The sequence below is a fragment of the Hoplias malabaricus genome, chromosome X1, assembly GCF_029633855.1.
Source record: "Hoplias malabaricus isolate fHopMal1 chromosome X1, fHopMal1.hap1, whole genome shotgun sequence".
NCBI classification, from domain to species: domain Eukaryota; kingdom Metazoa; phylum Chordata; class Actinopteri; order Characiformes; family Erythrinidae; genus Hoplias; species Hoplias malabaricus.
Genome location: NC_089818.1, coordinates 16067113 through 16083743, shown reverse-complemented (window position 1 = coordinate 16083743; position 16631 = coordinate 16067113). Strand labels below are relative to the sequence as shown.

The 16631-nt window shown below is 39.5% G+C and overlaps 1 protein-coding gene across 1 annotated transcript in view; it reads left to right on the top strand.

The window, feature by feature from the left end:
- Positions 1-16631, top strand: part of LOC136675916 (E3 ubiquitin-protein ligase HECW1-like) — a 43824-nt gene that overhangs the window by 8414 nt on the left and 18779 nt on the right. The window contains exons 2-6 of the mRNA XM_066652725.1: positions 2772-3102; positions 5357-5464; positions 9920-10014; positions 12254-12329; positions 12772-12941. Of these exons, the coding sequence (XP_066508822.1) occupies positions 2772-3102; positions 5357-5464; positions 9920-10014; positions 12254-12329; positions 12772-12941 (780 nt within the window). The remainder of the gene's footprint in view (positions 1-2771; positions 3103-5356; positions 5465-9919; positions 10015-12253; positions 12330-12771; positions 12942-16631) is intronic.

Below are 16631 nucleotides of genomic sequence, written 5' to 3'. Positions count from 1 at the left end.
ACAAGCAACAGTCTCTCTCTCTCTCTCTCTCTCTCTCTCTCTCTCTCTCTCTCTCTTTCTTTCTCTCTCTCTGTTAGTCATGCTGGCTGTCATCCCCTCATTTCAATGTGTGCATCTCTCAGTGACTGAAATAAAAACAAATTTTATGTGCCTTTAAAAAGAATCAAGTTTTTGTGTCATATCTCTTTGCATGATCCTCCCTCAAATGTATATGCCAGTGGAAGAGTATTTTATATTACATTTTACTATGCTTTTTACTATGAATAAAATGGGCTGTAAGTGACGCCTTTTAGGACTGTGCATTGATTTTGTGCATAATGTAAACTTTTTGCATCTAAACCTGGAAAATGCACAATACCCTCAGTGTATTTCTGGTACAGAGTCATTGTATATTCAGTCTGTTTCTTTTCTGAATGGATGGATAGGATTTAACACTTAAGGGAAACGAGATTAAAGGCTGCAACCAAACGCAAGGTTAAGAAGAATATTGAGCATGTTAGGATAACAGTGGACATTAGTGACAATTAGTGTTCTGTGTGGTCTCATGTGGGCAGTAAGAGATAGAATGAATTTCAAATGGAACTTTGAAGAGACAATATGTCTGTCAGACCTAACATACCATATCTAATGTCCAGGTTGTGTTTGAGAAGGTTTTTCTTTGAACAAGGCACAAAACAGGGCCAAGGGCAACATTTACGAATGTTAGGAGAAGGGTGGTAAAAATGATTTTCAATAGGTAATATTAGTTAAATACATTTTTAATAACAACTGGCATAAATGTATTTCAACTTTTAAGAAGCTTCTTTCCAACAGCAGCTGTCATGAAGGCTGGTAATTTAGCTGTGATCTCAGTGCAGCAGCTGAAACTTGTTGGAATAAACCAACACTATCACTTTATATCAGTCTTCATGAATAGTCATGTGGGTGTTTTCTAAGCTTGTGAAATCTGCCGCTCAGTAAAGTCTTACCAGAATGTCTTATCAGAAAGTGTATAGTGATAACAGTATATCATATATCTCCCACTACTACTACACTACTGATTATCAGCACTTCAGGAACAGAGTTAGTCTCAAAAATATGCAGTGCATGCAGTCCTCAGGCCTGGTACTGTGAGCCTAATCTAAGAAGATGCTATATGCAAAACTCCCTGAAACCACTGAAATTGTGTCATCATCATCATGTAGTCAGCGTTATGTCCATTTTGGGATTTCTGAGTCCAAGCTCAGTTTCTCAAAAGCAGAAATGAATGTGATGTTGAGTGTAAATTCTACATGCAAACAAACACAGCTGCACGTAGATTTGACATTACAAGACTGAAAACCTCACCTATGAACCCCAAACAAACCAGCAAAGTTTTGTCAAATGGACTAGTGACCTTTCACTTCTATCATAGAGAAATCCAGCCTTGACCCAGAGTTCTAGATATGGGCATCAGAGCTCGATTGGCAGGCACACTCTTATCTTAGCGCCTGTAAAAGAGGTCCCTAATGCACCTGACATGTGGCTGTTTCTCTGAAAGGAAAGAATACACTTCCTTTTCTAGCACAGCTGTGGTTTCTTATCCCTTACTCAACTCTGTCCTGGGGGGGGGCACTTCTTCCTGTTTGTGTCTCTCTGACCCTGGTCTTGCAGACTCGACATAATCTGGGCCCCCAGGACATGACTGTACTTTATCTTCATTGGAGGAGCGAATTTGTGGTCAGACCCATGTATAAAAAAAGAAGACGAAAATGTCTTTATTTATATCATGTACCAAACAATGCACATGTATCCATCAGGAAGAGATTCATTTTTAACATTACAGCACTCATTATGATATATAGTTTGATACATCACAATGTTTCTTGGTATTGCAATTGGAATTCTGTTACAATGACATTAAGATAAGGTATGAATTTATTGATCTTGAAACTAATTGCAACATCACAGTACCATATGCAAGAATGTGGTGGGAGTCAGAGGAGTACTAGAGTTACAAGAGCAAAATATAGCTGTATACATGTGCATGGCATGACTACACTGTTACAATTTCATAACCACCAGTAAGAAACAGTACAGAATGTGTGGTTGGTACCTGTTCAATAAAGTCATAAGTAAGTGAGTAGTGGTACTGGTGCTGGTACTGATACAATATATGGACAAAAGTATTAGAACAGGGCACCTAATCATTGAATTCATGATTTTCATTTGCAACAGGTGTTTAAAATCAAGCACTTATTCATGCAGAGAGGTTTAAATACATTTTTGAAAGAATGAGTCATTTCACAACAAGACAGTTTGTGAAATATCTTCCCTCCTATATATTCCATAATCAACTGTGAGTAGTATTATTGGAAAGTGGAAGCATTTAGGAACCACAGCAACTCAGCTACAAAGCGGCAGACCATTTAAACTTATAGAACGGGAGGTCGCAGGGTGGTGAGGATTTTGATTTGGGAGATCATAAAAGCTGTAGGTATAATATGTTTCATGTGTTTTGTGTTTACAGGGTAAATCAGATCAGTGAATCTCTCAGTGTGTGAAACTTCGCAGATAGCATAAAATGTTTGGCCTAAATAAAGCAGTATCCTTATGGCCCACATTTGGCTCTTAATGATGGCATTGATTCAGAGTAAATCAGGCTGCCTCAAGTCAGCCACAGGTCCACCTTATAGGGCCTGGAAATAAGGTCCAAATATGTCTGCTATCTGGGATGGAGTTCCTAACACTGAGATTGAAATCCACTGTAATATACTCTGGACTCATCAATCCTTTGTCTGTGTCTCCATCAGAACTTGTACCAGAACCGGTTTCTCGGGCTGGCAGCCATGGCGTCCCCGTCTCGCTCGTCTCAGCCCCGGCGCCGGAGCAAGGATCCGATACGGCACAGCTTCAACCCAGAGCACTTCCCCAATGTGGACTTCCAGAATGGCGTGGCAGAGGAGCTGACGTCCACTCTGCCACGCTCCACAAGCGACACAGACCTGGTGACCTCACATTGCCGCTCCACACTGACCGCCAGCACCTCGCACTATGCTATCGGCCTGTCACCTGACATCACCCTCACATGGGACATTAAGGAGGAGGTGGATGCTGGAGACTGGATAGGCATGTACCTCATTGGTGAGTAGTAGGAAGGGAATGCCATAAAAATGTACCATTCATTCACATGCCCATATATGGCTGCAAAAATCCATAATTCATTACATTTGTGATGTTACAACCTTGAACACTTTTCCATATGATCATGAGCTTACAGAGTACAGTTAGTGGAGTAATTGCTAAATTTACGTTTAGGAGTTTTGTTCAAAAAAAAAATCTTTTTAATTTTAAGTGATAAAGAAAAATGATCATAAATTGGTGGGAATAATGTGGCCAAACAATTATGTAAACATGCACATAAGACCACACCAGAACTTTAAGTGGAGAGATTTAATTCAGCAAACAAATAAACTATGTATTCTGAGATTTAATACACAGCTATAGAGTCATTAAAGAGCCCATACACTGTTTATATTCTTTTACAACAAAATATCGGAAAAAGGCAAAATATGGGCTCTTTAATGAGTCTCTCTACATTCTGAGTTGCCGAATACATAATTGAGCTGCTTGCTAAAGCGAGATGGAAAGTAGTGCTGAAAGCTGAGGCTGAGTACTCCCTCTTGGCTGCTTATGCAGATGTCAGTGTTGTTTGTTGCTGCCTGCTCTCATTTATTATCTTCTACAGGTATTTATTTATTCATGCGATTTAGTTTGTATCTGTCTCTCTGTGAATTGCCGACTGTGATTGTTTTTATCCTGCGCTGCGTGTGACTTCCCTACTAAGACAAATGCCTCATATTTACAATGATGAATCACTGTACTGTAACTGATTAATAAAGTCATTAGGTTTATTCTGCAGGAGTGCTACAGAGAGAGGAGATGCTCAAATGTGCTCAAATGCAGTGCTTTGCTGCAACTGCTACAGAAGTTTGCTTTACAGAACAGTGCTTTACAGCTTTACATCCTTTTGTATGTTCATCACATTTGTTTATTTATCCTTTTTTTATCATCTTTATTATTTTCTAATTCCACTCTTGGACACATGCAGTGCTACCAAATTGGGAAGGTGAAGGCTAGCCAACATATACTTCCTCTGAGATTTGAGATGTTTACAAACTCCTGTCATTGGGCAGCTACAACACGCTTGGAAGAGAGCACTAAATACCAAGTTTTGTTATGCTAGCTAACAGTTGCTTGTGTTGGCTAGCATTATCCTGAGTGATTGTGGAAGGGGGGCCTTGCTACTCATCACCCACCCAGAGAGACATGCTGACAATCAAAACAGTGTTAGCCTCTGACTGCTAGCGCTGATAAAAGACTCTTTAAACACCATGCTTTTGAGACGCTGTCGCTAATTTCTTCCTTGTTGAAAGAGGGGAAGAAAATTGCCACACAAAATTACCCAGACAACCTTTGGCTAATTCTTAAGGAACTAATAACTGAATGAAATGTGTAATCAGTCAAACTTTCACTGTAATTATAGTGCAAGAAAATAACACTTAATTGTTATTCCTCATACAGTCTTCTTATTATTAATCTTCTCCATAAAGCCTGTACCGCTTAATGTCCAGACTCCATTCACTCTGCGTTTCAAAGGTCTCAGCACCTCCCCAACACCTCCACATACAAACAATTCTTTTTAATGGGAGCTGTTTATGTTGTTCCTTAAGGGAATCCAAATCTTCTTAATTGATCTTCCTTCAAATGTATTAGAAATGCAATTAGGTTTTTTCATGCTCTCTTGGGGAAAAAAATTAATGCTTTGAGCAGTGATATGGAAGAACAGCCTTTTGGTTCCCTACAAAACCATGTTTGGAAAAATAAGTGCAAAGATTATTTTCAACATTTAAAGGGTTTATAAATCTGTAACGGTTCTGTACCAATTTAAAGGTTCTACTTGCAAGTCTGGTCCTGTGAGGGGCTTCACACCCACACTTCTCTTTTACTTTTTTTGGGACCCAGTAATGGTTGTGGCATTGTGTATAGTGTAAAAGTGTAGGTAATGTATGGTGTGTGTGTGTGTGTGTGTGTGTGTGTGTGCGTGTGTCTATGTGAGACTAAGTTTCCATTGAATCTGATATACATTGGCTAATGCCTGAATAGCGAATTGTTTGAGCTCATGTTTTCACTAACGCTCACTGTGCCTGTCACGTTAGTGACTGACAGTTTAATTGCAGGGCACATAAAATGTGCATTTTAGGATTCTACCAGTCACTCAGAAAGGCATTGTTCACCCATCAGATAAGTGCGGGGACAGAAAAAAAAGAAGAAGGGAGAAAAAGAACAAAACAGAACTCCCTCCCATTTACCTGACACTTTTTTCTCTGTTCTACAGACGAAGTGCTGTCAGAGAACTTTCTGGACTATAAGAACCGCGGTGTGAATGGCTCACACAAAGGCCATATCGTGTGGAAGATTGAAGCCAACTCCTACTTTGTTGAGCGTAAGTCAAGCTTTTTTTGTATTTAATTTTATTTAATTGGATAAACACGTTGAGGTTTCTGTTACTTGCATGAGACACCGGAATTCTCTCGCCCACACACACACACTAACATACATTCAGCGTCTATATTACTCACTGTCTTCAGTGAAAGCCCAGTGATATCTGTGAAATAGGAAAACACATCTCTGCAATTTGTAGTACACACACAGGGGTCCTTGGTGAGTTTTCCCTGAGTCTGCTTTGGTTTCCGGGTGATTTTTAGTTTCAAAATAACTTCACTAATATCCAACATTTTTTTGCACATACATTCTTGATGAATGACAACAATGTCTTTTGGCACACACACACACACACACACACACACACACACACACAAGAAAAACACAAACTCCCTCATATAATCAGATCAACTCCCAGATCTTCAGTGTGAGCTTCAGAGCTGCAGGATGATGATAATGCTGCTGGGTGTAGTGAGATGGGTTTGATCTCTGCAAGCATTTACTTCAGCTTTACGAGTGGACATGGACATTAAATACTGCAGGACATCATTACACTGCACATAGCTGCCATGGAAACAATCACTCTGTGTTCATTCACATAATCTGCTGAAGATTTCTGCAGAGAAACTAAGGACCACACCCCAGCGTGGCCGGCTTTTGGCCATTTCTGGTTGCTGTGAGGGGCTCATTGCGTACAACTATGGTAAAAGAGACTGAATGGATTCCTAGGGGAGGCAGTACTGTATTTTGTTTAAATAACTACACTATCCCTTCAAAAGCTTGCGATATTTTGTCTTATCTAATAATGATAATATTACTCAGAAATACAGTTGGCACTGATCCAATGACCAAAGTTGCTATTGAAGAGGAGGAATTATGTGGTTTTTTAAATTATTTGTAGGAGTATAGAAGACCCCTTAAATATCTAGTAGCTGCCACGTGGCCTCCATTCCTCAAAACCGCTGTACACCATTCCTCAAAGCTGCTGTACAAACCTTCTGTTCGGACTGAAAACCCATACAACTGCCATTTAATTTCTCTTAATAACTCTGCTCAAAGCGATAAGCCAATCCTGATAAATTACATAAATTAGAAATCCCAATTAATATCTGTGCTCGAGGCTATAGGTTCTGGTGTGAGATGGTGTAAGTGGTTTTATGTTACTGAAAACTGAGATATCAAAATTTTGAACATCCATTTCATTGAAATTTTATGAGTATGAGCATCATTTTCCAAAATAATATTCTCATGAATAAACAATATCTTTAATACGCTGGTGGTTTGTAGCTGCTAGCTGTTGTGTAGCAGGACCACTATGACTGTGCAGAAAAGCAAGCTGCTACTGGAGTTTTTTTAACCCTGTGATATTGTTTTTTCATTTTCTTATGACACACTGCAGAGGCTACAAATCTCTGTTTGTAGCTCAGTGGTTGTACACAGTGCTGTATTACTGCTAGCCTTCAGCAGTGGTCTGTATCTGTAATGGATTTGTGGATGATGATATATCTGTTGCCATAACACTGCTGAACTGAGCTGCTAAACATCCATATGGTAGGGTGGGATAGTGGAGGTCTGTGGAGTGGAGGTGTGTTTGTACCTCTAAGGTAGTGCTGGGCGGTACGACAAAAATTAAAATGGTAGTAGTTTCCAAATATATTGCAGTATTTAATTACATTTTATACTTTTCTTTGTTATGCACTTCTCCATTCTTAATATGACAAAAAATGCCTTGATCCTGTGGTCCTGTGTACTGTTTACATCTATGGTATCAAGAAATATGACTTTCGAGTCTATCAAGAAAATAGACCCGCAAACTGGGTTGGACTCTCAGGAACAGTCCTGAAGTGGTTCATTTCTTACCTGGAAGGCAGGAACTACTTTGTAGAAATAGAAAATAATATTTCAGAGAACATGCCAGTAACCTGTGGTGTCCCCCAGGGCTCTATTCTTGGTCCACTTTTATTTAATTTATATATGCTTCCTCTTGGCCAGATTCTACAGAACTATGGGCTGTCCTATCACAGCTATGCAGATGATACTCAGATTTACATGGCCCTGTCCCCAAACGACTCTGGCCCAGTTGACTTATTAAGCAAGTGCCTTGAACACATCACAAACTGGATGGGACACAATTTTCTGCAGCTGAATAAAGATAAAACTGAGATTATACTATTTGGGAATAGCACTGAGAGACAAAGATTGGCTACGTATCTGGACTCGAGAGCCCTCAAATCTAAAGAACTGGCTCGCAACCTTGGTGTATCAATGGACTCAGATCTCAGTTTTAGTAGTCATATTAAAGCGGTTACTAGATCAGCATTTTACCATCTTAAGAACATCAGTAAGATTAGAGATTTTCTGACTAAACCAGACCTAGAGAAACTTATCCATGCTTTTATTTCTAGCAGGATTGATTACTGTAATGGTCTCTTAGCTGGACTTCCAAAAAAGACCATTAAACAGCTTCAGCTGATTCAAAATGCAGCTGCCAGAGTTCTCACTCGGAGCAAAAGAAGAGATCATATCACCCCCATCCTCAAATCCTTACACTGGATACCAGTCTGTTATAGAATAGACTTTAAGGTGTTATTACTGGTTTATAAATGTCTCAATGGGGTAGGACCAGCGTATTTATCAGATCTGCTACAGAGATATGAGCCGAGCAGAGATCTCAGATCTTTAGGAACTAGTCAGTTAGTCCTGCCTCGGGTCAAAACTAAACATGGAGAGGCAGCATTTAGCTACTATGCCACTTTTAAATGGAACCAGCTGTCTGAGAATATTAGAAGTGCCCCAACGTTAGACACATTTAAATCAAGACTTAAAACTCTCTTGTTTGAGCAGGCTTACAGCTCAGTTTAAAATATTCTGCACTTTTCTGTAACGGCATTTTATTTATTTTATTTCTTTTCATTTATTGTCATTTTAAATTGTTTTAATCATTTTAATCATTTTACTCTTTTTATGTAATTGTCTTATTGGAATTTATGATTTTACTCTGGCTTTTAATGTAATTTCTTTTTCTGTAAAGCACTTTGAATTGCTTCTGTATGAAAGGTGCTCTATAAATAAACTTGCCTTGCCTTGCCTTGCCTTGCCTTGCCTTGCCTTTTGTTTGTAATATAGGCCTCTGAAATCATAGCCCTCATTCTCTGTAGTCAACATCAAAACATTAGGAACTCCCTGTCAAAGCTTGTTTTCTCTATAACAAACAAACAAATGCTATTTTTTTAAAAGAATGAAATATGATTACTACTGGAATTTCTACACTTTATAAATTCCTACCAGTTATTTGGGTTTGTATTAAATTTATTTATTTATTTATTTATTTATCACACAGAGAGACACACACACTGCTACTAAAGGACAACAGGTTTATCAGTGGGTGGATTTCTCCTGCAGAGGGACAGTGGGGGAGAAAGAGGATGAGAATTCTTGCCAAAGACCGGCAGTCTGAGCCCTGCCCCTTTCCCATCAATCAGCCATATTGCTAACAGGAAGTGCTGCTGCTGGCAGTCTTGAGCAGTGTAGAATTAACGAAGCAGTAAATTAATCCATTTAAAGGTGGAGGGCGTGGAGGTATTTATAGCTAAGTTGTGAATCAAACAGACACTCAGCAGTTTAGGTGGTGATGAATAGCTCTTTGTCTGGAGTAGTGTCCTTTTTTTGGTTAAACATGGATTTGGTGAATCTGTTGGTGCTGGGACTTCTTTGGACTTTTATGGTGAAATTTATATTTTGTCTAACATACACACTAAGTACACTGCTTCTTTTTCACACTGTTACCGCTGGTGAAAAGTAGCTAGCATGCTGCTGTCAAAACTGTGGTTTCTGGATCTTACCAATATCTGTTCCCAGTAAACATTTAGCCGTTGATTCAACGTTGAAATAACGTAATGACTGCTGTTTATCAACGTTTTCTTAATGTTGAAAATGAAAGTTGAAAAGACGTTCAAACACAGACGTTCAAAAGACGGCTATCAGATGTATATACCAATGAGCCAAAATAATAAGACCACCTGCATAGTAAGCTGTTTAAATATGAAGTTGCCTCAACAAGCCTCACCCTCACACCCCCCATTTTATTCTTGTCAGAATTGCCCAGGTTTTCTGCCAATTTCTCAACAATTTTGCAAGAACTAATTGTTGCATTACTTCCTAATATATTCTTTCACATGCACCATTGTTCTGAAACATGTGTGTCATCCATGAGTGATTATAATGTTATGGTTTATTGGTGTGTGTATATATGTATTTGTTCTGGTAGTGACAATATATTTATCATTTTATGTTTATATTTGTACGTATATAAAATTAAAAAAATATGGAGATATGGATGCCAAATATAACCCCCTGTTGATGGTCAGTCAGCTCACTCTCAGTCAAATAAGTCCAGCAGCTCAGAGACTCCCAGTCAGTCTTGACTCTCCCTGACCTTTCTCACTTTCTCCTCCAGCGGAGACGAAAATCTGCTTTAAATACTACCACGGAGTGAGCGGAGCGCTGAGGGCCACTACACCCAGCGTGACTGTGAGGAACCCCTCAGCACCGGTGAGAGTGTGTGTGTGTGTGTGTGTGTGTGGAGTTGCACAATATATTAACCTATAACACATATATATATATAGTCTGTTAAATGTAAGTTATGGTTGCTAAGCAACAAAGCAGTTAAAATTTGTTCCGCTTTCAGTTTAATTTTTTAAATAATGCCTGTGTGTAAAATATGGTCTGCGTGAAAGTTATGCAATAAAATGGTTTATAATTTCTCTTCTTTGTTCTAAAATATATTTTTTTGTAAAATGTCAGTAAAATTGTGCACACTGTTTTACAGGAAGTTAAAATAACAAACATTGCTTTTGGATATAACCTTACAACAGATATCTCAATGCTGTATGAAAACGCTCATGAATATATTGTTGCTGTCCAAAGAAAATAGTTTTTTCTCCATTTTTTGTGGATTTTTAGTTTACTACATCATTTGAACACAGCAGTTGTCTGTCACATTGTGTGAATTTCATGACGAATGGACCAGTAGAAATGCTCCAAATTTATTTGGAATAAGATATTTGTACATTGACTTCCACTGACAGTTTCCTTCTCCTATATTGTTACTATTTTGGAGATACATGTTTTTCTTTGGACAGCAATGATATGTTACTTATTTGTGTGTGTGTGTGTGTGTGTGTGTGTGTGTGTGTGTGTGTGTGTGTGTGTGTGTGTGTGTTAGATGTATGTGAATCCAATTTTCCTAGAGCAGTAGGAATGATGGCCAAACCTTATCTCATGTCTACCATGCCCCTCTGTTAAAGATGGGTTTGGCTTCCTTTAGCCCCAGCATGTGGTGTAATAACCCTTCCTCTGATCTCATGTAATGGCATGACTCTGCAGATGATGGTCCAGCTCCAGGGAATGCTTTCTCTCTCTCTCTCTCTCTCTCTCTCTCTCTCTCTCTCTCTCCCTCTCTCTCTCTCTCTCTCTCTCTCTCTCTCTCTCTCTCTCTCTCTCTCTCTCTCAGATTACTGTACAGATAGCAAGTGTCAATCTACAGCAGAGAGGAAGACAAACCACTTTTATCATCCATCACGTTTCATCACGTTTTTTTTTTTTTGTTCCACCAAAGGCCATCTGTCTCCTTTTGGAGTGAGAGATTAGGCCTCGTCTGGCATAGAGACAGATAATCTTGAGTTTATTAATATCGGCTTAACCTTACACTGCCTCAGTTTATAATTTCTGATGGCTTAAGACTAGCTTAACTCTGATATCTCAATCTCTCTCTCTCTCACTCTCAATTCCCTGTCTGTCTTGATCCAACTAGAGTATAAAAGATAGTCTTGCCTTCTTTCTGTCTCTATCTCTCTTTTTTCTCCCTCTCTCTTTTGTGTGTAATGCTCTTTAATGCTTCCTAGCATATGCTCTGAAGTTGCCTCTCCAGTGATGAAGCTACTTTCTATGATTTTGTGATGGGTTTGATCATTTATCATTTGAAATCCAGAATTAACCACCCAACATCATCACCTCACCATATTCATCTTTATTGGCTGGAAAACATCTAACTCACACAGCAATATTTCAAGAAGAGCTGTCACTGCAGTTACGAGGGGATGCTGAGTTGGTTTTTAGTGGAGTGTATGAACATACACAGAGGGTGTGAGAATGAAGTTGTGAGCCGACCTTGGTTTCAGTGGAGATCTGATGTGGTTTGCTTATTGTAGGTGGACTTTCAGTTTGTGTGGAGTGTGTTACAGGGATGGAGGTGTGAGCGATTTCTGAAGTGTTTTTTTTTTTTCTCTACAGTGAGATCACTTGCAGATGCTGTCTCTCTATGAGTGTGTGATTCACTCTTTCCTTTTTAACAGACAGCTGTGTGTGTGTAACTAAGGCTACGGACAGCGCAAATGTAAACAATACTATAAACAATAAAGTGCAAGCTGTAACAGTAGGTGCAACAGACATGTACAAAAAGCACCGACGTGACACACTTCTGTAGTTCTCTTATGGCTCACATTTGGTCTTGCATGACTCTGGAGTCTGGATGCCTTCCACAAGCCAGATATTATGTGTGTTGTGGATCAAATCTGGGCCAAATCAACAGTTGGTTCATATTTGGCCCACACAGCACTTGCCAGTAAAAGTCAAACACTTCTGTAAATGCCAAATGTGGCCCAGATCAGGCCCAGATTTGCCTGCTATCTTAAAGAAAAGAAATATTGTTTTCTCTCTCTCTCTCTCTCTCTCTCTCTCTCTCTCTCTCTCTCTCTCTCTCTCTCTCTCTCTCTCTCTCTCTCCCCCCCAGGTATTTAAGCCAGTTTCTGCAGATGAGGTGCCTCAAAGCCAGGGCAGCAGAAGACTCATCAGCTTCTCTCTGTCAGGTACGCACCACGCATGTTTGTATGTGTGTGTGTGTGTGTGACCATGTGCATATGTTTGTCACCATAGTAACTGCCATGGCCACTGTCTTCAATTAGCAGATGATAATTAAGCTTGATAAGTTTTCAGTTGGCGTCTAATTTTAGCGTCTCCTGGGGGCCGCTGCTATTGATCACCACTGAACATCTTCAAACGAGCCTATACTTACAAGCTCCAACATGCTGCTGTGCAGCTAGTAAATACACTCACGTAAACACACTCACGTAATACGGTTCACTTTTGGCAGAGTCTTGCTGTCATTGGCAGCATTGAAACAATGGTTGGAGCCAACAGTGAAGTGCTTTTAAAACGGTTTCGCTTTCTTTACCTTAGGCAATTAATTTGTCTGACTTCTGCGTTAAGCTCTTTGCTAAACTTCATCTCCTGCACTGTGTGTGTGGTCAGATTTCCAGGCTACTGGACTAAAGAAGGGCATGTTCTTTAACCCTGACCCCTATCTGAAAATTGCCATCCACCCTGGTAAACACAGCATCTTCCCTGCATTGCCCCACCACGGGCAGGAGAAACGGTCCGGCATTGTCTGCAACACCATCAACCCTGTGTGGCAGAGGGAGGTAAGGCAATCACTATCACTAAATCCTCATTAGAAAAGTCTGTCCCATCTGCTATGCCATACACCTCCTATATCTTTGAATGGAAAAAGACTATAATACTTGGTTGCGACCCTGAATTGGAAAAGCAGTTACAGATAATGAATGAATGAATGTTATCCTTGGGGTGAGCCACTATTAGTGACTTCAGGTTTGAATGTAGAGTCAAGGTTTCATTAGTTTCAGTTCAGTGGTTTCTCTTTAATGAAGTTGTAACAAAGAATGCTTGGAAGCAGGATATATGTGCGAGTGGCTTGGAATATTAATGTGCATGTTGAAACGAATGTTGAAAGACAAGACTAAGAAACAAGATACAAGACTAGATTAGAAAACAAGGACAGTAAAATTCTCACACCCTGGGACTAGTTCACACACGTTACCAAACCTCATGTGCTACACAATGCCAAGCCAAGATCAGGGGAGTATATAAAGAACAACAAGGAGCACCTGAGAATGTTTAGTGACCATGGCAACCCACCACTCCCAGGTGTGTAGCAATGGTGGAGAAGAGAAACAAAAACGTAGTTCATGGAACATGGCAAGCTAAACAAAGGAGCCAAACCAGCAGAGACAGGGTTAAGACGGTATAGGACAGTATAGTAGTGCTCTACTCTATAAGCATCAGCCTAGCTTTATTCACCTCATGTTGGGGAACCAGCTTCTGCTTCGGATGAGGTGTAAACTGTCAGATGAGCTGTCTGTCAGGTGTAAACATGTAGCTGCTGAAAAAATGAAAAACTGATTTAATGGCCAGACTTAGGAATAAATTCAATATACCTAAGCATGTGAGCTCTTTAGTAGGCCAGAAGCTTGAGACCTCCAACCTAGACCTTCTCACCAGCCAAAAACACTGAGATGAAGCAATGCATATAAATAACCAATATACAATACAGGGCATAAACCGTAGCATATCTCAGGGTTTGTTTGATTTATTTATTTTTTCATATTTGCTGTGTGTGTTTATTAACCCGCAGCCCCCAATCTCTCTTTGTTCACGTCATACTCCTGAGTTTGTGCATTATTCAACAACAGCACATTCCTTATGTTTTGATCTATAAAGCGCTGTTGCCCCTGCGGGTAAGAATTTGGGTCTACTTCAAAGACCCTGTATGAAAATATGATTCCCCCCATCAAAATATTCATATAAATGCAAAACACTGTGCAGCTCATGATCTGCAATAGGAACTTAAATGTGTTCTTATTTATCTAACATATTTTGTATTGTATAATTTAACCCCCTTAAACAGCAGATGCATTAGTGAGCTAGTCACTTTAAGATGTGTTATTTATTAACTATATAATTCTGTTATTTTAGGAATGTGTATGTGTTTAGTTATGAGGGACCTTGCAGTTTAAGTGTTTATAGAAATCCATACAGTTTACATGCTCTCTTTAATGAAGCATGTGCTGTCAGTATTGTAATCAGTACGGAAATGTATATAAATGGGTAAAAATGAATTGGATGCAGATACAACCAGAAAACGACTAGGCAATGTCCTGCTAACCTCAAAAACATTAAACAACTGTGTTCTACTAACCTAGAAAATATCTATGAAGACACCAGAATGATTCCCCACCCCCCACTGAGACCGTCACACCCCACCTCGTATATCTCACACACACATCCGACAGGCGCACGTGGGGGGTAAAAATGCAATGATGCTTCACAATGCGGTTAAATCAAGGTGGCAATCCACCTGCATCAATTTTGGAATTTTAAAATCAACACATGCACTCGGCATGGAGCTACTGGTTGGAAGCCAAAATCATAATAGAAAATATGATTTATCACCATGTTCTAACTCAAAGTCTGCACTCATTTTAAGTCTGAGTGCAATTCTCAGCCACAGTTTAAACAGTTGGTTTCTCTAGTAACGTCCATGTATTTGAACAAATATCTTTTGAAATGTACTTCAAATTGTTTCCAAATTATTGTGATGCAGAATGTTTTAATTATTATTATAATTTATTTGCAAATATATACATGATTAAAATCTGATCATGAACCTGATCATGTATATGTGAATTGTAGAGTGAATTCATGGAGTGAATCATTTCATAAGGAATCAGAATCAAATTGTGACGTTTTATCCTCTTAGAGGACCTTTACTGTTTCTATGTTGAGGTGTGATTTGAAAGTGGTGAATGAACAGCATTGATTTTTAGCTGTTGCAAGGCTACGCAATCCTTGTTTAACCAAAATGAAATCAGGGACTATTTTCATTTTCGAGCATGCCTCAGTCCATAAAACCTTACTCCGCACTGTTGTCCAGGGCCAGTGTTCTGTTATTAAATATTTGGGGTTTTTTTGGTCTACTACTTTCGAATTCTTGAAGCTAAAGGTCAATATCATTTTTAACAAACGTTTTGACACCCCCCACCCCACACCCAATAAATAAATAAATAAATACATTTTTAAAATTGCATATTTACATAAAGTTTAATATATTCCTTTTTTATTGGTTTACACTTTTGTATACATTGTTCCTCCAGTTTCTGAAAGAAACTTGAGTGTCCAGTGCTGAGAGATTTACAGCACTGTGGGAATGCCCTCATTTGTCAAAGGGCATTTGTGAAGGCACACTGATATTGGAAGTGTGGTTTTTCCAACAGGAGAGATGACGGGAGGCCTTCACTCAGCCTAGCTGATAGTATTAGATGAGAGAGTCATCACGTGAGCGACAGAATCACCCTGTGGGTGGGGTGTGGGGGGTGGAAAGTAGGTCAAGATGTGGAGAGACACACGGAGAAAGGAAAAGATTGAAAGAGAGAAAGAGATAAGAAGCAACAGTGAAAGCTGAGAGGGTGTGAGTGGGGGTAATTTCCTTCCAAATTTCTGTGGGGAGAAGAATAAAATGGCTTACTGGCATTTGACTTGGAGAGTGACCTCATCCCCAGCTCGACCATTTTCATGCCTTCTACTCTCCATCTGCTGCTCTGGCTGGGTCCAAAACTGAACACAGCTGCCCCTGTGCCTTTCTGCCCATAAGGCAGTGCCTTAGAAAGCATTGCTGTGATAAAATTACTTGCCACAGCACCACATTCAGGATATACACTCAAGGTAGTAAAACACCTAAATTTATTCATTCATTCATTCATTATCTGTAACCGCTTATCCAGTTCAGGGTCGCAGTGGGTCCAGAGCCTACCTGGAATCATTGGGTGCAAGGCAGGAATACACCCTGGAGGGGGCGCCAGTCCTTCACTGGGCAACACACACACACATTCACTCACACACTCACACCTACGGACACTTTAGAGTCACCAGTCCACCTACCAACGTGTGTTTTTGGACTGTGGGAGGAAACCGGAGCCACCTAAATTTAGTCATAGATTAAATAATGCGTCTCAGAAATAAGCTCTATTGCTCAGAAAAGCACAATAGTTTTCTTGGGATTAACAGCTAAGGTTCAGATTAGTTCACCTTTAACGTTAGCTAAGCTAAATGAGCTAAATGAAAACTCAGCATTGCTACGCTACTGTCACTCACTGTTAGCTGTAAAGCTAATCTGTTTTAGCACTAAATTTGTGTTGTGTGTTTTTTTTTTATAAAAACTATATTTCAAAAGGCTATTTTCTGGTTGAAATAGCTTTATGTGAAAGCATTAGACTGAAGATCTAAAAGATCCTTGGTTCAGTCCCAGGTTTCAGATA